At 43.0% G+C, this 23,894-nt stretch overlaps 1 protein-coding gene across 2 annotated transcripts in view; it reads left to right on the plus strand.

Moving 5' to 3' along the window:
• The window catches only part of roraa (RAR-related orphan receptor A, paralog a), a 151,903-nt gene that overhangs the window by 72,139 nt on the left and 55,870 nt on the right, over nucleotides 1–23,894 (plus strand). For both annotated transcript variants that reach the window (XM_061283266.1, XM_061283268.1), the window contains one exon: nucleotides 22,113–22,142. In XM_061283266.1, the coding sequence (XP_061139250.1) occupies nucleotides 22,113–22,142 (30 nt within the window). The remainder of the gene's footprint in view (nucleotides 1–22,112; nucleotides 22,143–23,894) is intronic.

Consider the following 23,894-nt stretch of genomic DNA (forward strand, 5'->3'; position numbering starts at 1 on the left):
CCCACTTGATTTAAATGAGAAGCTAAAACGATTCGTATCCCGCGGGCGAATGTGAAAACGAGGAAGGAGGACGAGGCATTTGTGGGCGGAAAAAAGGGAGCAAACAAATAGTGACGTAAATCTGACTCACTCGTCGTTTGCCTTCACAATGAAAAAGATTAAAGCGGAGGGATGCAGATTTCATCCCTTTGCTTTTCTTCCACTTTCATCCTCGCCGCGACGAGTCGGCGGAATTTCACACTGTCACCGCCATTTCCTCAGAGGGTCGCCATATTGCTGTTTACCTCAAGAGCATGTGGGGGATTTTTCTTATTCATATTTCATGATCCTTTGATAAATAAAACACTGTGTTTTTCTTTTTTTTTTTGAAGAGACACTCGGCTTTTAGATCAGAGGGTGGATGGCGCAGTATTTATCAGAAGAAATAGGCAATAATCTCATCGGCGAGTCTGTATTAACAATCGAGCTTTCAACTGAAGGCTTGAATGGGCCAACTTCACGCTGACTGGGCCTTTCAGCCTCACTCACATGCTGCAAGATGGGAAAGCCTTAGAAAATTAGCGGCGTATTATCCCCGACATCTGTCTCATCAAAATACGATAATCCGCCCATCTTGCGATGTTTTTGGATGATAAATGCCTCGGATGAATTCTCGAGTACGATTCCAAGCGTGACCTGCGCCGATTCGCCACGGTGGCAATCACGGTTGTCCCAGTCATCCGCCGGGTCGAGGAATGGCGGGAAAATGCTGAGTTGCGGACGTTTGCTAATCACGCGCAAACGAGCGACGCATGCTAAACCGATGGATTCAAGCCGACGCGGAGCCATAAAAGTATGTGGTCCAATAAAAAAAAAAAAAGATACATAAGTTGACTGTCTCCAGACGTGAACTCTATTGAGTTTAGAATAAATCCGAGTGACAGCAAAGCAAGCTACTAGCGGCACCTATGGGGGCTTCTGCAACGAAGTTGGGAAGAACATCCTGAAGAATATTTGATTTTTATTATAGAAAGATTGCCACAAGTGTGTTAGGCTCTCACATCTTTTAACGAGTCAAAAGTTCAGAATATGTTTTTTGTATTAAGATGAACTGCATGAATTTCATTTTTTTTCCCAAATGGAATAATTGGGGTGTTCCTAAACTTTTGACCAGTCTTGTATGAATATAGATATTGTATACTACAGGGAAGACCATATAAAAATGACATGTTAAATAAATAAGCTCCGTAACATACTGAAGATATTTAGTGTATAATAAATAATAATGAAAAAATATTGAATTAAAAAAAATGACCTTACACTCACTGCACTCCTGATAATGCGACCACTTTTTATTAATATTATTATTATTTAAAAGAATGTCTCCATCTGTGTTTTTCATCAAGAGAAGAATATCTTTCAAAAATGGCTCCCAGGCTGTGGGAACGCAGTGATTTGCTCTTTATTTCCCTGCCCTAATGAAATGCTAATGCCGCAAGTCCTGCTAAGTACAGCGAGCGAGCAGATTGTTCGTCGACTCTAACTAGCGTGAAACTTTGCAACTTGTCAAACCCAAGCCTTTGTTTTCACCAGATCAAATGCCCAACGTGAATCCAAATAACTTGTTTTGCTCCTGTGTGCAGTATGGTTCCTCTTTTGCTTCATTTAAGACTTTTGTCTGCGTTTGCATAGATATCCAAGAACAAAAATCATTGAATGATTGGAACAATTCTATTAAAAAAAAAAAAAAGAAAAAAAAACCTACAAGGCTCATTTTTCATTCATGCCTGTGTAATTGAAACGAACACGAATAAACAACATGAAAGCGAAATAGAAAAGTTCACGTGGTGTGTTAAATAAGCTAACGCAAAAGAGTCGGGTCAAAGCAGGTAGCAACAGCAAACCTAATTCTTTCCCGACTCATCTTGCAGTTAATTAGACAACACCGTGTTCGTTCTACGGTTTTATTCTCGCATGCTATGGGCTCCCTGCACAGATCAGCGAATCAAACAGAATTTAAGCATTAGCTAATATTATATTTCTATTGAAAGCAATGTGTCCCTTGCACGGGAGCCCTGCAGATAGCTTCTGCCCCATTACTGAAGAAGCTTCCATTACGAGCTCAGCACGGGGATGTCGCCGCACTCTGATGTCAACTCAATGATTTCGACTCCTTCTCCTCGGATATTGATGGTCATCGGGGAGCATTAAAAATGGAGCTACAAATCACTCTGACTTTGGTGCGACTGCAGCTTTGCCAGTCGGCGTACCTCTTTAAAGCGGACGCCAATTCTAAAATTTTTCTGTCAATAATATGTTGTTTTTAGGCATCTCAGCCATTTTGACACTTGACTAAAAATGACACCACAGTTGCCAGGTCTCAGGTCACAACCAATCACGGCCCAGCTTTATAAATGAGGTGAGCCGTGATTGGTTGCGACTTGAGACCTGGCAACTGTGATGTCATTTTCAGTGGACCGCAAGTGTCAAGATGGCCGCCCCCTGAGATAGATAAAAACAGGTGCATCTTTTGTGGATTAATTCATATTCCACAAACGAAACATTAATCACTGTGTTTTGACTATTTGGGCTTCACAGAATACATTACAAAGAAAAGGTTTATTAAAGCGGTCACACTTTAGTCATGCTCTGATCAAGAAAGCAAATGAAATAGTTTCTTTCGTTCAGCCTTTTTGTCACGTTAGTCACTGTTTTCCTAAACAATTATACAGTGTAAGCAGTTGGTGCTTGTATTTTTCCAGACTGTCACAGCAGGTGTGCATTGAACAGGCTAGCGAAATGTTTGATGATTCAAAATGAAATAAAAAAAAACAAGTTAATTTGTTTCCCTTTGCCTGATCGCTTGTTGACAGCAACATCACATCACCACTCAACAACCCCCCCAATATTCCCTGCTGAGTTTCCATCACACAGTAAAAGCCACCCCAATACTTACTTTGAATGGAAACTGGTAAACGTCCCTGATTAAAAACAAAAATGGTACGGGCAAGCCTCTCAGTATAATCCAGTACAGAACCTTCAGCAGCTTCAGTCTTCCAATCATGTATCCGACGTCTTTCTATCGTAGAACAATCAAATCATTAGCAAGTGCATTTTTAATCGGTCACAATGAACATCAGAATTATGCTGTGGCATATACAGTAGAAAGCTTGCAATACCCCCTTCTGCCTCCAGAGGGCTTCATGTCAGCCTTTCGTAATGCCTTCTATTTGGAGGCTCCTCATTGGTCGTGGCGGGATGACATCATAAGCCCTCTCCGATTCGGTCTGAGTTTCACAAGGTCGACTCTGTGACTTCTGACGTGATGTATTGCAATGTTCCCCCACTGACCTACTTCGTCTTAATCCCTGGATGTGACTTTAATTGACGAGAGGGAGGGGCTGGCTGATAAGAGGGGCGTGGCTTCTTTAGTGGGTGCAATAAGTGGGGGGGTTGGGCCTACAAAGCGGGTTATAAACAGAAGTCAGCATGAAAAAGGCAAAATATAAAAGCATGGGTGAATTCCTGCTGCCACTGCTGTGTTCAGGCCACAAATTAATTCGATTCTGTTATGTAACTGTAATCATCATCCTCTCTAATCACATCAGCGGCTTTGTGAGACACCCAAAATAGAAGGATTGGGTCGGACGGCGGGGCGGGGCGGGCCAAAGAAAACGCTTGTGGTGGACTGCAGCTAAAACGGACAAACTCGCCAAATGTAATGTCGAAAGCATTTCATCTTCGCTAATCATAAGCAGTTCAATGGTAGGAATCGTTCAAATGCAAACCGGTGTTACGTCGTATAGATTTTATTATGCAAATGTTGAAGCTCATCAGCTAACATTTTAATTAATTTATAGTTTCATGCTACATCATCATTCATTTAGTATTCACACATTGTTTAACAAAATAGGTCCCATCGGTGTCAGCATTTTGAATAATAAATGTGTGTGTGTATGTGTATATATATATATATATATATATATATATAAAATAATGAGTATATTGTTAAAATAATCACCACTATTCTCTGTCCAACCTAATCATTAATTAAATTAATATAAATAAATAATAAATATAATATACCGTTTTTTTCCATGTATAATGCGCCCTCTTGTATAATACGCACCCTAAAAATGGCATGTTGATGCTGGAAAAAAGCCTGTACCCATGTATAATACGCACCCAAATTTGGACTCCTACTTAAGTCCGTAAACGTAAAATGATTTCAGAAAAAAGATCATCTTTGGGAACAACCGGATGTTCTTCTGCCGGTCAGTATCACTGCGCATGCGCTAGCAAACTCGATAGCGAAGAAATGTTTCGGATTTGTGTAGGGTACATTGTGACAGCAAACGAGCAGGTGATCCAGCAAGCGTCTGATACGAGAGCATTGTGTTCGTATGGAGCGTGTTTGAAGTGAACAGCAGAGAAGAAAGCGCATCTGTAACGGCGGTCTTTGTATCATATACGGATTTAAAAAAATAAAATAAAATAAATAAAAAAAATTTTTTGTACCCATGTATAATGCGCACCCCAGATTTTAGGACAACAAATTTATTAAATTTTGCGCATTATACATGGAAAACAACGGTAATATAAAATAATTATATATATATATATATATATATATATATATATATATATAACATCATGACTATATTGTTAAAATAATTACCACTATTCTCTGTCCAACCTAATCATTAATTTCCTTTTAAAGGCAAAATTCTTGCCCCAGCGCTTGTATTGATCTCTTTTGAGTCCATTTAAGCATGTTCTCCACAGTATGTGACAGCTGATGAAGATTTATGGAATTGTAGTTCTATTTTTACACTTCAAAGTCTGACGCCTCCCCCCCCCCCCCCCCATCAATACTTGTCTAACATCTGTCTTGTAGTTTTGTGCTTTTAGCTGCTATACCTAACATTTCTTGCATTGGTGTTTACACGTAGCTATGACATATAATGAATGAGTTACTTTGTAAGCCGGTTGTGTCAACCAAGAAAGTCACTGAGCCGTAACTTTGTATTATATCCTGGGGAAGCGTCTGATGGCTTCCTAATAGAAAGCCGCTTCTTCATTTTAGCGAGCGGACAAGGTCCAACCAATCAGGCTCCTTGTGACAATCAAGCCGAACGTAATGCGCACTGTCTTTCAGCTCGCCGGGCCTCGACTCCCGGGACCCGAGTTGTTCCAGAGGGTTCAAAGGTTAACTGATTTGCTGAGACTTGTCTCCAGGGGTCTGATTGGAAGCATTGTGAGTGTCCTCTGTAAAGTGCAGTCTTGTGTCGCATACTGACACTCTCGTGCTCGCTTGGAGTACCGCTGGGTCCTGAGAAAAAAAATAAAAAATAAAAAATAAGTGCACTGTCGGTGAAAATCTCCCAGCATGTCTTGTTCTTTGTTCTAGCAGTCTGAGCTGGATATATTCAGTCAAGGTGAAAACACGAGTGAGGTGTAGCATCAGCGGAGATGCCGTGTTGTGTTTTGCTTTGGATTTGAGACAATCCAGTCACAGATGCAGTCATGACATGTCATGGTTTTTTTTTTGCTCCTGCCAACCTTGTTAGCGTATACTTACAGGACAAATTCTGTCCTCCATCTTTTTGCTTTTTTATGGCAACCGCCTGTTTGTGCTCAGCTCGTGTTGTGCCTTCTCCCCTCCAGCTGAAAGCTGTCAGTCCCCTTCAGGATGTTGGCCGGACGGCCCTGACAGGCCGCCTCATCTCCTCTACAGCGAGCCCCGCTGCTCGCTGCCAGGACAGGATTTGTTCCCTTCCTGCCACTTTACATCCCACAAGCTCTACATTTAATTAGAATCACTTGTCATGTCTCGTATATCACCTGGGCCGCTCGGTGTCAGCTGTCAGCCGGAGAAATGCGATAGTTATTCGGCGTTCGGCGGAAGTAGAACGTCAAGGTCGCAGCGTGGAATGCTAAAGCCACCGTGACATCATGGCTCGGCACGATACGGCTTGGGAGTGTAAAACTCAAGACGCCTTATATGACGGTTCAACTGTCTCGCCCTCATTGAAATTTTTAAATAATCTTTTTTAAATGTGTTTTTAAGGCAAGTCTGGGTTTTCATTTGTTAGACAACACCGCTCAGGGACCTTGCGTGTTTGACTTACATCAAAAACTCTAGTTCGGGTAATGTTGAGACTGACCTCTGACCCCAGTTTCAAACCCGCCTATGTCTTAACCGCTCGTCGGACGATCACCCGCCTCAGCCGGGTCTCATTGAAAGCGACACCGTGTTCCCATGTTTGTTTTTTTGCTTTGATCGTGTTGCTGTGTCACTTTAAATAGTGTTTTCATGTCCCTTGCTCGCAGTTTGTGTCTCACCACCCCGTGCTCCAGCAGCCTGCTTATATAACTTCTCTTTTCTTGTCTCTGACATCCCGGAGCTCTCACAGTCAGCTGACAGCTTCCAAACGTCTGCTGGTTAGCAAAGTGCTTCTGTTTTTTTTTGTTTTTTTTTCTCTCCCTTGGTTTGATTTTCCTCTTTTTCCTCCCATCCCTCCTCCGTCTTCTCTTCCATTGGTTGGGTTCCGCACCCCCCAAGCCAGTTTCCGCATATTAGCACCCGAGGCCAGTGGAGGCGGGCAGATACGCATTGCCTGCCATGGCCCATGGATCCTGCGAGCCAGTGAAAAATGAGCTTTGGAAGGGCAATAAATTGCATCCAATTTAAAGATGAAGGCAGAAATAAATTTCGTTTTTCTGAAGTCTGAAGAAAGGAGGGAAAAAAAGCCCCTAGATAATTTCAGTTCCATCTTTTTCATGTGAACATTGCTTTGAAAGGTCCTTTTTATGTTGTTCATTTCAATTCATAAAATAATTATATATCTCCACATTAGATTGCTTTTTAATGTTTAACCAGGTTGGGGAAATAATCGTACTTTGCGAATGTTTTTTTTTTTCGCCTCTCGCTTCAAATGGGGTTGAGTCTGCTGACTAACCACCTCATCAATGAAAATGGACCGTCCGAGAGGTTCAGGAGAAAATAAGTTGTGCCAAGTGATGAAAGCAGTGGCAAAATAATGCATTGGAAGTGCTCGTAACACCTTGGCGACCCATAAAAAAAATACCAATTGGCGAGCAATAACGAAACAGCCGTCTATTGTTAGCTTTAGCAACCTGGGCTAAATTTTGCCCCTCCTCGACTTCGACGCCATCTTGTGCCATTTTAGATTGTCATAGAAATAGCACAAAAATACATTCTGCAAAATGCTTCATTTTGCAGCAGAAAAATAAAGCTGCTTGAATATCGCCAATCTAAACTGAAATGAGAGCCAAATGATCAGGTGCAAACGTCCAATTAGTTTTCGGAGCTCAAACTCCTGGCGGGGGCTCTTCTTCTCTCTTCCCCTTGTACAGGGAGCGGGAGAATATGTGCCAAGGCTTTCTTGTGTATTAGCCAGCTTGCCAAAACAACAGTGAAAAGGACACCAGGGAAAGGTGTGTGTGTTGGGGGAGGCAAGGTGTGGGGGTACACTTGAGAATTTGATTCAATTCTTTTTTATCACTAACATGTTTCTTCTCAGTTAAAAGCCTCCCATTCTCAACACTATCCCAATGTGCTGACACTGTAGCTGTGAGGCGTTGAAACTGGCAGAAAAAAAACAAAACAATATCTGTGCCGACTGTTGTTGTGCCAATGAATTACAAAAGTACATAGTTATTTTGGTTATTTTGTGTACCCCAGTTCCTCTTTGAGATGATTAATATTTGCATATACGCAGAAAATATGGTTTGGTCTGCTTGGGTTTGGTCCAAGATACAGTAATTCATATGATTTTTATTTGTTTATTTTTGTTCGATGGTGGCAGGGAATCCAACGACCTTCTCAATGAGCTGCAGTTTGGCAGATCGTGAACAATTCTTCAAAAAGCTGTTTAATCCGATTCCCAGTCATAGTTTACTGTTAAAATTAACATTGAAAAATGATAAGTACGTAATAATCCTAATAATATTTTTTTATTTCTTCAATATTAATTATTGTTTTGAAAATCATTATTATTATAAAAAATAGATATAAAATAAAACAATTAAAGGAACAATGATCGCACTAGCTTAATGCCAACGCTGTTCATGGGATAACAGATAGCATTGATACAAGTGGCGTTACAAGGGAGGCTGAGAAAGATTGTATTTCTCTTACCGTTTTTTTTCATGTATAATGCGCCCCCATGTATAATACGCACCCTAAAAGTGGCATGTTGATGCTGGAAAAAAGCCTGTACCCATGTATAATACGCACCCAAATTTGGACTCCTACTTAAGTCCGTAAAATGATTTCAGAAAAAAGATCATCTTTGGGAACAACCGGATGTTATTCTGCCGGTCAGTATCACTGCGCTCGCGCTAGCAAACTCAATAGCGAAGAAATGGATCGGATTGTATAGGGTACATTGTGACAGCAAACGAGCAGGTGATCTAGCAAGCGTCTGATACGAGAGCATTGTGTTCGTATGGAGCGTGTTTGAAGTGAACAGCAGAGAAGAAAGTGCATCTGTAATGGCGGCCTCCGTATGATATCCGGATTTAAAAAAAATAAAAATAAAAATAAAAAGTTTTTTTTTTTTTTTTTTTTATGTACCCATGTATAATGCGCACCCCAGATTTTAGGACAATAAATTAGTTAAATTTTGCGCATTATACATGGAAAAAAACGGTAATTTCACTCTAAAACTGGTTTGAAATGCAGTACAACAGTCTGGGGGCATGAGCGCGATCGCTCGTGTTTGCAACATTTATAAAATTCCTACAGTATTTGATACTGTGAATGCAACATTTGCGTAGCATACCCACATTGCTAACAGTATTGTTTAAATGTGGCTAGCGCTGACCCTTGACCCTGACTTTAAAACATAAAAAAGACAATGAAAATCATCAATATTGGTTTGAAATTGTACATTACTGCTTCGCCCAACTGACTTTATTCTTGAATAGCCTTGAATTAGTCTATACAATTAGCTGACATCGACTTATAGCAGCGTCGCCGTCTTCATGTTGCTATGTGGCAAGCTTGTGCTGTTCATCTAAGCAGGCAGTTAGCTAAGCTCAGCTGATTAATAAATAACCACGCCGCCGTCTTGGCTCAGTGCACCTCTAATGTGCTCAGACGCTCTGCCTCGTTCCTGTTGCGTCGGCATTCCGCTTGACTTACGCCAAAGAGGGGGCGGGGTCTCTCCGCTGCGTGTTAGCATGTCGTAAGAGCGTCTCAGCTTGTAGTCATCAAAGCTAACTGTGGCGTCAGCTCCTCTCATACTGGTGGATTTGTCTCTTCACATGGCAATCGGACGCCGGTTCCCCTTCATCGTCAAGCCCTATCATAGTCACACATAACCCACCTCTACTCTCCAACCTTCACTTTTGTAAATTATGTAAGCGCAGGGTGAGCAGCAGGCGTGGCGTTTCACCAACGAGACCACTCGTCCGCTCGTGGAACGTCAAGCACACCCGATGCATTTTTAAGCGGGGTTCCCAAAGCAGCCCCGGCTAGACGTGCTGAAGTCACGAGGGTTAGTGGGTTCGCTTCAGCGACTGTTCTCCAGTTGGGCGCTGACATCTCTAAATGTGTTGTCTGTGTATTGTGTAGCCATGCAGCAGGATTCACCCTCGGCTGCTCAGACTGCGGTTACGTCTGTGGACCTTCTCATGAAATAACAATAGCGTAGTGCTTTTAAGACCCGCTGCAAGATGCAACCTAGCAAGAACAATGGATTTATTTTTTTTCATCTTCAGTAGAATGGAATTTAGATGGCGGCACGGTGATCAGATGGTTAGCGTATTCGTTTGGGGTTTGAATCTGGGCCTTCCTTTTTAAGTCGGGTTTACACGTTGGGCTAATTGGAGACTCGAGTTTGTCTGAATTGTCAATGTGATTGTTAAAGTTTGTTTGTGCCCTGAGGTTTGTCAATTAGCGGTAGAGAAACAAGATGGCTGGATGCAATTTTTGTCAGTTAAAAGTGACATTAAATTATTTGTCCCATTTTATCAGGTCGTACACAACACGAGTAACTATGCTAATTAGTTGAGTGAGGCAGAAAAATCAATCAGTAGTTTCCCAATGTGATAATTAATCAGTTCAAATGACTAAATATGCTTCTCAAACGTGAAGGTCTGATGCTTGTTACAAATTACACGTTTAATATGCTGATTGCTGAAGCATCAGTCCTAATGAAAATACTAATACACTTCTGCTCCATAACCATAATAATATATCAGTGATCCACCCATCGTTTAAGCTCTGATGGGTATTAACAAGCATGTTTTGATCCCCCCCCCCCCAAAAAAAAATACATACAGTATTGTAATTCATAATTGGACTAAGAATTCAGAATTTAAATATTACACTTTGTGTAAGTACGGCCAAACATATTTTTAATTCACTTAAATTATTGCTGCTGCATGCTGGAATTTCCCTGTGTGGGACAAATAAAAAATATCTTAAGAAAATGCTCTCCTAGCTTAATGCCAAGGCTAATTAGCATCCGTGTTAATGTGCTTTAAGGCAGACAATATAACAGTAGTCACCCTTTTTTTGTCTTCTGCTATTACAACGAATATTAGTGCCGTACTGATGAGCTCAGAGTGCAGTTGAGTTATTATGAGTCTCACTTGAGTTTGAGCAATTTGATTGGCTTCTGTAATGAGGCAAGGGTTGCCTAAAACTTATTTAGAATGACTCAATGTCTCAATGAACAGCATATCCGTGTCTGTCTGTCTTATGCTGTCCATAAGTGGCCACCAGAGGGCGCAGCATATATTTGATGCATTACGTGTGACAAAGACTTGAATTATTTTTCATTCTATCAAATACTGTTATCATGTGCGATATTATTGAGTGCTATTTTGGCTTTTCCGATCATTTCAGTAGCAAAAGATGATTTTTAGACACACGTATTTTGAATTACAAGCATGGTGAGAGACTGTATTAAACTTGTATCTCAAGGCCTTCTTCCCATTTGCATGCCTCTAGGTCAGTGTGTCACTGTGTCTCGCTCATGATCTTAATGCAATTGGACAACTTTGGCGTGGCTAGAAAAACGCAAAACAATCGACTCTGTTTCCCCTGAAAGCAAAAGAAAATAGTTGTTGAACATGGACAATACTGCGCAAACTGTCAAAGCACATCCATGCAGAGATAAATTTAAAAAAAAATCCGGTATAGGTGTGCAGTGAGTGAGCACCATGCTGCCGAGAACTCTGTCGTAATTGAATAAAACATGGCCGTGCTGTGAAGGGCCCACTGGGGCTAAATGGCAGTCGCTAAAGCATAGAAGCCAACTCAATAAAGACTAGCACATGAATAAGTAATGAGAAGCAAACGAAGCGTGCCACGTGCACCGAGCGAGGGGTGTGACTGACGCTGAAACAATATCACAAACGGCAGGCTGATGAGAAGGCGGATTTATTATTATATTGGAAAAGTAGGAAGAATGCATTTTTTTGTTGGCATGTTTTTTTGTTTTATTTTAAGAGTGACACGGGAATCATCTCCATATCGAGGAGGAATTACACACACCCCACACAGAGAAAAAAGGGGAGTATAGGGGGAGGGGGGGGTACACTAAAATATCCTGAAGGTCCTTGGCAGCTTTAGAGAAAGGCCTGGGAGGTTAGGAAACATCAAATCAATGCATTGTAATGTGAATTGACTGCTGACTTTGATCATGTGCCTTGGGAGTGCTTTAGTATTGAGTGCTGTCACACTGGCTGGGTTAAGCAAGCAAATAGAGCACGGGCTGAAATGGAGAGAGATGGCGAGCGAGGCGGAGGCAAGTTCGGATGGGGGTGAATCAGAGCGGGGGGGGGTGATGGCTGGTTATAATCAGCCACTGATGGCCACATTAAAATTCAACGTCCACTTGGCGTATAAGATGACTCTCTCTCTGATATTGTCGTTGTTATGGGTAGTTAAATGGAGTCTTGATTGCAATACACGAATAGGTGTAAGGCCACTTCCAAAATGGAATATAATCGTAGCAGAACTGTGATGCATTTCTTTGAAGAAAGAAAAAAAAAAAGCATTTTTGCCTTGTCTCAGCTATTTCCCCTCTAAAATGTTGGGTCAGCTCTGCAAAGTGTCACACGCTTCGGAAGGTGCAAATACTCTTAAAACGTTTGCGCTATAATGGTGAGGGTGCTTTAATCTCACCCCTTCTGACTGGAGGTTTTTTTTGGCTGAGAGAAGATTATAACACAAAACCATAAATCAGTAAAAAAAAGAGCAAAATTATATTCGGAAGTATTTTGGGGTTGGCAAAATAATGTCTACAGCTTTTTTCATCATACAGTTGTTTGTGGTACATTTTAATCTCAATATTAATCTTTATATTCACAGATTTTTGCAAGTGGAGGGTCCACTGTAGAATAATAAAAAGAAAAACTATCCTTAATGGTAGGAAAGTAACCTCCCAAGGTGTCATCATCTTTGTAAAAAAATAAATAAATAAAAATCTTACTAATTTCTCATGAGAAACAATTTCCCTACAAACATGGGCAGGCCAGGCTTTATTGGCAACATTGCGGCGTTTAATCTAAAAAAAAAAAAGAATGAAAAGGGCGATAAAATAATATTCTTGGAGCGAGAGCCAAAACCTGTTGTTGCTATACGCTAGCAAGGAAGACTAGCTAGCGCACGGGCCGGCCAGTATCGGACCGCTAGGTGCATCTCTGAACAACCTGACTGTTCAAAGGCTTTTTAGTGCTCTGGAGAACATGAAAGGCATGTTTAAAAATTTAAAAGCCCGATCTGTTCCAGCGCTATGGAGCGGCAGAGGGAAGCAGATTTTTACGTCGCCAGAATTCCCCAGCTGCTTGCTTTGTAAATTAATTAAGATGTTTATGACAGCTGCTTGCACCTAATGGAATGCTTATAGACTATGCTATTAATTATTTCTGCCGGCCGCAGCTACAAGCTTTCATATTGCTGGCAATCTAAGGCCGCGGTTGGCGTGGAGACTCGATCCGAGAGCCCCGAGTCTCGGACCGACCCCCCCCCCCCCTTATTCTGACTCAGTGATTGCATCTGAGCGTGCTGTTGCAAAAGTCTGTTATCTCATCATCACTCACAGGGGGAAATTAGCATAAATGTGTGTCACCGTGACGTGTCACAAAATAAGACCAGAGAAAGGGCCTTTTTATTTACAGACGGTTGGATATTTTCCTTGCGCATTCTTTCCCTCGTTTTGTTTACGATTATTGTGTTGTTGTTAATCTGCCCTGGCTGCAGGATGCATTATCGCCATTTGCCTTCCAGATAAAAATGCTCCTTTTAGTCGGAAACTTTTCAAGTGCATATCGGGAGCGTCATCTTTAAGCCGTGCCTGCGTGTGTGTGTGTCCACGGCAGTTTTTTATTTTTACCGTGAACTGTGCGTGACCTTCTGAGCTCGGAGGAAGTTCATAACTTTTCCGCTATTGTTAACTCGGCTCTAAAAGCTCGAGAGTTTGTATTGTTTTCATTAAGAAGGCATAACGAGTCGAGCGGCTGTGAGCATGCAAATGCTACTGCGGCTAATTATAGTTCTTCTTTCATGCAACTTCAGTGCAAGCTTGGTCCTCTGATGCTGCCGTGAAATCGTCTCGCACAGCCACGCCGACGGCGCACAGCTACATACAGTCAGCAGTTTTTTGGGTTTTTTTTAGACTGATTGTTTTTACAGAAATGTGTACGACAATTGTTTTAGATACACATAGCGCGGTAATTTAGCATTAGCATGTCGACAATTGTTTTAGCTACACATAGCACGGTAATTTAGCATTAGCATGTCTGCCTCGCTGTTCTCAGGTTTGAATCTCAGCTCCAGAACTTCCTGCACGGAGTTGGCATATTCTCCTTGTGTTTTCTTTCTGATGTCATATTCTTTCATCTTCAAGCCAAGAATGAGCTGAGACTGACTCAACAGCGACTCTGCTGGTTGAAGCCGAAGAGGCCGCTCGCTCACAAATAATTATTAGCGAGCGAAATATTCTGCTACCACCTCTAAAAACCGATACTCACTATACAAGATTTTTAGACATATGATCGGAGTATTCAAAAATACCAAATTCTGGCTTTCAAAACCAGATTGATGCTGTGTTTTGGACAAATGTAACATCTCTCCCAGGGCTTCCTATGATATCAAGTTACCACACAGTCAGTGGGACAAATAAATAACCCAAGTGGGACTGACTGTGTTGTTGTTGAGACGTGCTTGTATATCCCCGCAGAAAGAAGGAATCATGTTCCCGCTCTGCAGAGCTTTATCCCGTGTTATCCTGTGATTACATTTACATAGCGAATGCGTGGGGAAGGGAGGGAGAGGGGGGGGGGGGGGGGGCAAACTTAAGCATACTCCACCTGCAGTACAAGAGGCGCCGTGTGAAATATGTATCGAGTCTTTCATCAAGCCCTTTAGCTTTAGTCCTGGGTTGTGTTAGCTTTCCAAAAAGAAGAGGAACGAAGCTGTGATCTATGTTCTATTAATCATAGTCCAACTCTGTGGCTGTCGCCTTATCGCCTGTGTGTGTAATTACACAATATTTGTGCTTTAAGCGTGGCTCTGCTGCCTTGAAAACGGAAGGGTGGCTCCACTGATGAACCCTCCCCACTAATAGGACTACCTTTGATCTGCACGGCGAAGGGCTCGGAGAACTCGCAGGTTTTAATTATGAAATGCATGAAAAATAGATGCGGCGCTAAGTGCCGTGCATAACTGCAAGCAGTGGCGCGCGGCGTGCTTGCACGCTCGCCTCGCCTTTTCCTTCCTTTATGTCTTCCTGCGCGTCATTTGCCCGCCTCGGCGTGTAGAAGCGGCAAAAAGCCACGTCTGTGATATTAATTAGCGAATTGACAGACGTGTAATTTATCTCCGAGGAAGTTTTCATTACATGGGAGGCTTCATTGGGGTAGTTTGGCTTATTGGCAAGTGCGAAGACCGGACCTAATGGGGCTGCGGTTCCCTCCCATTCCGGCAATTAGAGCCAAGTCCTCATCAGCAGAGCCACGAGTCCACCGTTGTGGGAGTTGGACTCGCTCGCCGTGATCTTTCCCCGCAGACCCGCGTTCATTAGACAAGTGCCTGCTCGCTCGGCACTCTGCCGGATGAGAGCTGAGGATGAATGAGTGATGGTAATGAAAGGCTTTCAATATAATTCTGAGTCAGCCTATTTATATTCAGGTGATATTAGCTGACATGAGTTTGTCATGAAAGTGCCCGTCTCCTTCCCCCTTGAGGGGTTATACAACCAGTCTGTTGACATAGCAGCACGCCTCTGCTAACAGATTGTCACGAACTGTCAGAGCACACATTAACTCACCTCTTCGAAGCCCACCTTCTGCTATTCTACATTTGATATCCAATCGTTGAATAAATACAAACATGGAGACTCGACCTGCGATAACGACTTGGGCAGATTCGGACTACCGCTGTGCGTTCCTGAGGTCCGTTGCCTATGAATCATCCTTTGCTAGCAAGACAACAAGTGAAATGTTCTCTTTATTTAACCGCAGCTCAGTCGGAATATTTAAATTCTTCTTAATAGGTTGGCCTGAGGGGGCGCATCTATATTGGCTGAGATTACAGCCTATTATTATAAAACTAGCATAACTGGAGTTTAGGCCTCGAGAGCTGTATAAATGCATTCCCCGTTTAGCTGTCGACCTGAGTCGAGATAAAATGATGTATTGTAATGTGAATAGAAATGTTAAAGTGGTGTCTCTGGGGGGAGAGTAGAGAGCGATTACAGTAGCAGAGCAACTGCTAGCGTTACAGAATTGGAAAAATGTGGTTTGTCATACACGAAAAAAGAACAACATCACATACTTCAATGTTGGTGTGAAAAGGAAAATCTAGTGCTATTGGAGAGTATAATGAAAATAATTAGCGTCGATTGTTTGAAATGTCTTATAAATTGAAGGGCGAGTTTGCAGTGTTTTCACGGTTAGCAAATCGGAATGTAGTCTGTGCAGTGCTAGCAAACTAAGCTAGCATTAGCACTGTGAACAAGATGGCTGTGTTGCTAGCAGAACTTTGTAATCGAGTGTAACGATAACAATAAATGTTATTGCCTGGAATGTTTTAATTATTTGAACGTACAATCAAGTCAAAATCCCAAAGTGCTGATACGGAGCCGATATCAAGCGGAAATGTTGCTAATTCCGCATCACTTGTGAATCCTCTCTGCTATCCAATGTCTCTTCGGTCTACTTCAGTTTCTTAGCTTCTAGTTGTTGGAGAACAAGGGATGGGTGTTTTCTTTTCTTTTATAGAGGTGGATATTCGACCATTGCTCCAGCTAATCTGATGCTCAAGCTAACGGGTCAGCCCGAGCATGCGGAGGTCTTCACTGTCGGTTCAATTTCAATAAGTGAGCAGCGTAAAGCACAGCGTGATGACTCTCCATTGTTAGGCAAACAAATGTCTTTTGTGAGAAAACACTATCAGAGAGCAGACTGCTGTGGAGTAAATGAAAATAGTCAGGGTGGTCCACTAAATAAGGTTTGTCTTTATTTACAGTGCAGGCTATTGGGTTTCATGCTTGGTTGAGACCGCATCCCGGAGAGATTACCACTGGGCTGAGAACCACCCGTGAGGAAAGTACACAGAGGTCTGGCTGCCTTTGCTCCTGGCCTGACTTTGACCAGCGCCGTGGGCCTTCCCCCATCCGCCGGGCCCTCTCGGAACCGGCTCGCGCACATGGGGGAATTACGCTTTTGTGTAGCCAAAGCCGGCCGGGATCAGAGCGAGCAACATCAGAGAAGCGTAAACCCTCATGTTGCGGCTCGTCACCTTTACCGATGTGTTGTAGCACAAAACAAACAAATCCGTGCTTTCGCAGTTTGCACTTCAGCACGTTAGGCGCCTCTTTAGTTGTCTTTTAACGGAGCCGCTGACTTGCTACGAGGCTAAACCATTTGGTGATTTATTTCTATACCAATACACATGGTTTGCATTTTGATGTGGGGAAATCACACAATCTGTGATAGCAGTGTTACATCTGCTGTTGCATCAATTACAGGAATATTAGAGCCACACTTAAAAGGAAGCCATATTTTACAAGAATAGTTGTGATTTGACGTCAAGAAATTCAGATTCTTCTAAAGTAAAAAATACTATATAAATAAAAGTATTTTTTATGGTTTTTTTTTGTTAACATGAGAATTGTAGAGGAGGTTGACAAATAATTAAAAAAAAATTATATGTGCTTGTCAACAGCAGGTTACCGTCATTATCGGGGGTGATCGTGCAAGCATGTGCGTTCCTGTGAAAGAACCACATGGACCGCTGGGTTTCTTACTCAACAACCACTTACCGTAATTTTCGGACTATAAGTCGCACCGGAGTATAAGTCGCACCAGCCATAAAATGCCCAAAAAAGTGAAGAAAAAACATATATATGTATATAAGTCGCCCCCACCACCCAAACTATGAAAAAAACGCGACTTATAGTCCGAAAATTACGGTAGTTTCATTTTCAGAAGACATTTTCTCATAGTGTATGAATAATTATCCTTACTAATCGCAACATCTTAAAACATTACCTATCACTCATAATGGCTTCCAGTCAAGCGCAACTTAGTTTTTCCTTTTAATTACGCTCCAATTCACAATTCCTCCTCAACACCTGTGCTGCTTTTATTTATCCCACGTTCACATATTCTCTTAAGAATAAATATTTGTTAAACAGCAATCATAGGACTCACTCTGTCGTCTAACCTTGAACAAAGGAGCGTCTCGATAATTATTAGCGTCGAGCCCTGCACCTTTTCTTGCCCGGTGCCATTTATTTCGGCTCTCGCAAAGGTAAACGTGCGCAGCCGTGTCCTCCCAATAACAATAGCACTTATCACACGCGCTCCCCGAGGTGCAATTAAAATTCCATCGGAGTCTTCAATCTGCCTCGCAGCCATGCCTGCTGTTTGTCGGCCCTTCTGGGCCGCGTCAATTCCTCCGCCGCCATGTATAATTCACGAGCCACCAAACAACACCCCGGTCTCACCTGGAGACTCGCGGGCCTAGCAATGCAGAACCGCACGTGAGCTTGAGGGACATATGACACGAGAAGTTAACTCGGCAACGGCTCGGACGACGTCAGGGTCACCCTGATAACGTCCCCTCGGGATGCCTCAACTTTTCCGCGCAAGTCTCGCGTGCGCTTCGATTTCCCATTACCGTCTCCCATCGGTTGGTGAAAGACAACGGCGGTGTCCTCTAAAACTAATTTGGATGTATATCTTCTATTTGCAGACAATTCCGTAGCGATGCGTTAAAGTAACCTGTGGAGTCTCCGATTGGTTGCTTGTACTTAAAAGCAATTAGAAATGACCAGAAATAACAGCGCCTGGAGACAGAGAAGTCATTTTTCCTTTGAGCCCCCCCTGGAGAGTCGTCCTCTCCACGGATTCAGTGTTTTAGTATATTAGGGGGGCAGCTGATTAGAATCATCGTACTTTTTTTAATCACTATATTTTGGCACGTATAGTTTTTAGTCATAATAGATAATTAGTGTGTCAGTACAAAAGGGAGGATGTCTTAATGACTGTGTGTAACTATGGAATGTGGCCTTCTCTAAAACTGGGGGGGGGGGGGTGAGTTTTCTCCAGCCCACTTGCATTTATTGACTTAACTTTTCTTGTCGCCCAACCTGCGTCGGTCTATAAGTCCTATTAAGACATGTCCAACAATCGCACCTTTTGTCTCAGAAAGGCAACACATTCATTGGTGGTAATGATTTCGTCTCAGGAATGTCGCATCAATCTGTTAGCAAGACAAGCTGCTGTAGCTTGTGAAGAGATCATCATTCACCGACAAGCTCGGAAGTTTGGGGAAAAATGAAGGGCTGTTGACAACTACCGTAATTTTCGGACTATAAGTCGCACCGGAGTATAAGTCGCACCAGCCATAAAATGCCCCAAAAAGTGAAAAAAAAAAACATATATATGTATATAAGTTGCTCCTGAGTATAAGTCGCCCCCCCCACCCAAACTATGAAAAAAACCCGCGACTTATAGTCCGAAAATTACGGTACCATCTACTTCGAAACGACATTTTTTTGTGTAAAGCTAACTGGGCTGGGATCAATTCTAAGTACCCTACATTTTTGGACCAATCAGGAATTTCAGTGCTTCCATTTTTAATATTTGTTGACTTTGAAGAAGCACTTCCAAGGACTCTGCACGGTGTTGATCTGTAGTCGGTCCGCGCTCCTTCACTCGGCGGCAGTTGTGTCCTTGTGCGCGTCGGCCGTGCAGTGGCGGCGTGCGTGGCAAGCGGCGGAACCTAAGCCTCCCTGTCTCCCCAGACTGAACAGTGAATGAGGATAAGTGAGGAGCGCCAGTCAATGAATCAAGCAGCAGGAAGGCAGCAGCCAGAAGGGGGTGGCGGAGGGGGGACGAGCGTGACGTCCCCACGGGACGGCCTCGCATTAGGAACTTCCTCGTCTGTGTGTTTCTGGCACAGGTTAAATGGATCGCTCCCATTAGCGCGCTGAGAGGACAGCTCCATTATATGAAGGAGACTGTAACTTTGAATGTCACGGCGCAACAAGCCCAGAGCACGCCTCATCTCCCGGGGAGGCAGGGTGACAATAACCATCCATGATAATCATTCCCTGTCAGGCTTTAAGAAACCCGAAATGATGACGTACGGCCCACCGTGAGCCTCAGAGTTCATTACAGGGCTGTCACGTTGAGTCGCCGAGAAGCCGCCGAGAAGCCGCCGTGCCTGCTGCAGCTCGCTCTCTTGTCTAAGTGGCGTGTTTACAGGATGTGCCCACCTCGACCACCCCCCTTGCAGATAGATGCGGTGGAGGTTAACCTCCAGTCACCTTCTCAGTACCTCGCTTCCGTCATAGCTTGAGCAAAGTCTCACGAGACTGTTGCAGGGGAAATGGGAGTGATCAAAGGGCACGCTGTGACAAGTGCCCCTCCTTCCAGTGTGACACATGCTAATATAGGAATAATATGAAGTCAGCGGTGGCAAAGTTGCACCCAAGGGCGGGCGAGGGCCAGCGTTGTAATTGGTTTTGGATGCAAAGTGAATGATTTTGGTCATATTAGCATGTGAAAATGATCGTACTTTGACTTTGTTCAATTGAAATTTGGGCTTTGGATATGTGAGTGAAGTTGGAGCGAAAAAGGTGAGCCACAATTTGCAAGAAGCTACGGCAAGCTAAGTCACATTCGGAATAGCAGGCCGCTCAAGTGACTCCATAGGCCACGCCTCCATCAACTGAAATTCATTTGACTGGTTTATCATTTTCCCGTTTTTAAGCGTCATCTTCAAACTTAAGCCATTCCTGGACCCCTCTTTGACCATAATGCCTCAAATGAATAATAGCCAGAGAGAAAAGGGCATGTTTTTATCAGCCAAGGAGAAATTCACCTCCAGACTGACCTCTGAACCTGCCATCCAGTAGAGAAGACATGAGCTGGCAGCCATTGCCAATGTCAGCGCCCGCAGCTAGCTCCTTCTTTCTCACCCGCCCGCCCGCCTGACTCATTATTTGGCTTTGTGGCCCTTTCTCCTTGCCACCTCCAATCACATGGCTGTGAATGACACTTAGAGGAGGAAGAGACCACCCAAACCACCTGGTCTGCTTCCACTAACCTACAGCAACAGGATTTGGGGAAATCTGTATTTTTGAACACACTTTATTTATCAGCGAGATCTGTTTTTCTGTTGAAAATGTTCACCCAAGAAGTCAATTACAAAATAATAATCTTTATTTTTGCTAAGTGCATGAGTCTAGGCACGTACGCATACACAACGCATGGATGTGATAACTAAAGACAACGTTGATGTGATAGCAGGGTTGTCATTTCCTCCATTTGCACTTTTTTTTTTTTGCAGCTGTCTGAATATGTGCAATGCTGACCACGTGGCACATGTGAGAACATTCGTGACAATGCTCACCATATGTGCCGTAATTTTCGGACTATAAGTCGCACCGGAGTATAAGTCGCACCAGCCATAAAATGCCCAAAAAAGTGAAAAAAAACATATATATGTATATAAGTCGCTCCTGAGTATAAGTCGCCCCCCCACCCAAACTATGAAAGAAAACGCGACTTATAGTCCGAAAATTACGGTAATTTGAACCATTGGAAAGAACAGAAGGTTCTGAATCTGAGCAGTGAGACAATTCTAAAGGTCCATCAAAGACTCCTTTGTCTCTTTCCGCTCTGTGACGTTTCTATCTGTTATCTGTTACTGGCCTTCTTTCTATAGGACGCTCAGGGCCGTATTTGTTTTCCCCCTCGTCGCACTTCAACTCGTTTCCCCGCTCCGATGTGTCTGAAACATTGTTATCGCCGGCCAGACGTCTTTTTCAGCGAGTTATTGAATCATGTCAACTCGCCGTCCCCCGAGTTTGCGACGCGAGTTGTCGAAAAATTAGCCATTGCTTCCACATGACAAGTGGGATCTATTAGTGTGCTTTCGCCCCGCAAAGCGTGAGGAGCATCAAGCGGGACGCCGGAGGGACCGCCGTGCGCTCGTCTGCATCCGGCTCCCGAGGCAGTTGGGGCCATGATGCGGATCGAAGAAACCGGAAAAGTTGACAAAGGAAGTACTTTGCCCTTGGTCAGCCTAGGTGTCGTTCGGGTCTGACCCAACCAGGCACTTGTTTAATAGGCGGGCATATTTTAGTCTGTGGATTAGTGACGTGAGATTGCATGCTTGAATCTTGTCTCGTAGAACATGCGCTGATACGTTGCCCTTGCTCCATCCATCCATTTTCCGTCCCGCTAATCCTGTTCAGGGTCACAGGGAAGCTTGAGATTGAGTGTGAAGGGTCTTGTTGGTTTGGCCCGCTGTCAGTTACAGGCAGGCAAGCATTCACACTCCTATTTGCAACTATGCTAGCTTTACATTCATGAAAAGGTTTAGACATTTGACCAGTGGCGGCGCTAGAGGGGGGTCCGCAGGGCGACTGCCTCCACCAAAGACACCAGACTGCTGGACTGCTACTACTAAAATGCTAATGACTTGTTTTGAAAGTCACTGGGTCAAAATTTGTTACAATTTGGAATTCCGTTTTACATAACGTATTAGCCGAAAGATGTTGAGGAAGATGTTTTATTTTTGAACAATTTTTTTTGTCTTTGTGGTATTATATTCTTATTTGCTTTCTTTGCAGGTATCTCGGTAACCAAGAAGACACACACATGTAAGTAAACGGACTTTTTGTGACTCCTTTCTTTTATTTCATACTTTGTTTAACTCGCCATGTTTACATAGAACAGAAGTTACACATTTGTGTTGACCTCATTTTTAGTTTTGGACTATTGCGTGGATGCAATTTTACCAAATGACTTTCTTGTTCCCGCACATAATACAACAAAGAGGAAATGAAAAATGTTGTCTTATGACCGCTTGCTAATCATGCAGCGTCGCCGCAGCGTTCGTGTCGTGCCGAGGCGCCTCTTTGTTCTCTTGCAAGAGGCCTTGCAGCCCAGTAAGCGGATGTGGCATCTTGTTGTGGTCGCTAACCTTGGACTGCAATCTCAAGAGAGCTGAGACTCGTCAAGTCAATCATATAAGGAACAATGAAAGATGCAAACTAATGAACGGTTGTATAAAACATGATTTCAGAAGAAAATACCGTTTTTTCCCATGTATAATGCGCCCCCATGTATAATACGCACCCTAAAAATGGCATGTTGATGCTGGAAAAAAGCCTGTACCCATGTATAATACACACCCAAATTGTGACTCCTACTTAAGTCCGTAAAATGATTTCAGAAAAAAGATCATCTTTGGGAACAACCGGATGTTATTCTGCCGGTCAGTATCACTGCGCATGCGCTAGCAAACTCGATAGCGAAGAAATGTTTCGGATTTGTGTAGGGTACATTGTGACAGACAGCAAACGAGCAGGTGATCGAGCAAGCCTTGTCTGATACGAGAGCATTGTGTTCGTATGGAACGTGTTTGAAGTGAACAGCAGAGAAGAAAGCGCATCCGTAATGGCGGCCTCCGTATCATACCCGGATAAAAAAAAATAAAAAAAATAAAAATACAAAATTTTGTACCCATGTGTAATGCGCACCCCAGATTTTAGGACAATAAATTAGTTAAATTTTTCGCATTATACATGGAAAAAAACGGTACTCGCAAATTACAAGCACAATAATAGAAATTGGAATTAATGGACAGCGTCGATCAAAGCTGAGAATTTCGGGCTTTTTTTTTTCCCCCTTCTTCTACATGGTGTCAATCAAATGCGATTTTTCCCTATCAAACCAAAGCTGTCATTTCAATTTCAGACTGCTCATGAAGAATTGATGAACAGTCACATCTGTAGAAATCAATGTTTTCCAAGAGATTTGCTGGCTTTTTTTTTTTGACATTGGTGAAGTGAGTCATTTTTAAATGCTTCTGTGTACGTTCACCTCGTCGAGTGAGAATGACAGAAGGTGCGCGTGATTTTGCTCTGATCACTCCCACCGGCGAGGGGGAAGCCAGAGGGCTTTTCCATAAGAGCGGTCCGAGTGTTTTAGATTGTGAGCGACTGCTTCTCGCCCTGTAAAACTCCGCGGCTCCTTCTTACATCAGACAGAAGGGCAAAGAATTTGATCTTCTACACTTTGAGCTTACCCAAACAGCTCAGTGGGAGGAAAGAAAAAAAAAACCGGTTTGCTTGTCTTGAGGCACTGTGGTGTTCTTAAAAGAAAAAATATTGATGGGTGAAGGTGAAACAGAAATGCCACGACCCCGCCATCCACCACCTCGCTATCTTAATTAGCGTAGCGCTAGGCACCTCTACACCGGAAGAAGCCTCAAATCAAAGTGCATGATTTAGGAGTCTTGGGTTCAAAGCCCTGGGCAGAAACTGGACTATTCTGTCTCATTTCGCTGGGAAATATTCAAATCTTGTCCATGGGAGGAAATCAAAGTCAAGGCTCTTAACAAGTAGTTG

The sequence above is a fragment of the Syngnathus typhle genome, linkage group LG7, assembly GCF_033458585.1.
Source record: "Syngnathus typhle isolate RoL2023-S1 ecotype Sweden linkage group LG7, RoL_Styp_1.0, whole genome shotgun sequence".
In the NCBI taxonomy this organism is placed as follows: domain Eukaryota; kingdom Metazoa; phylum Chordata; class Actinopteri; order Syngnathiformes; family Syngnathidae; genus Syngnathus; species Syngnathus typhle.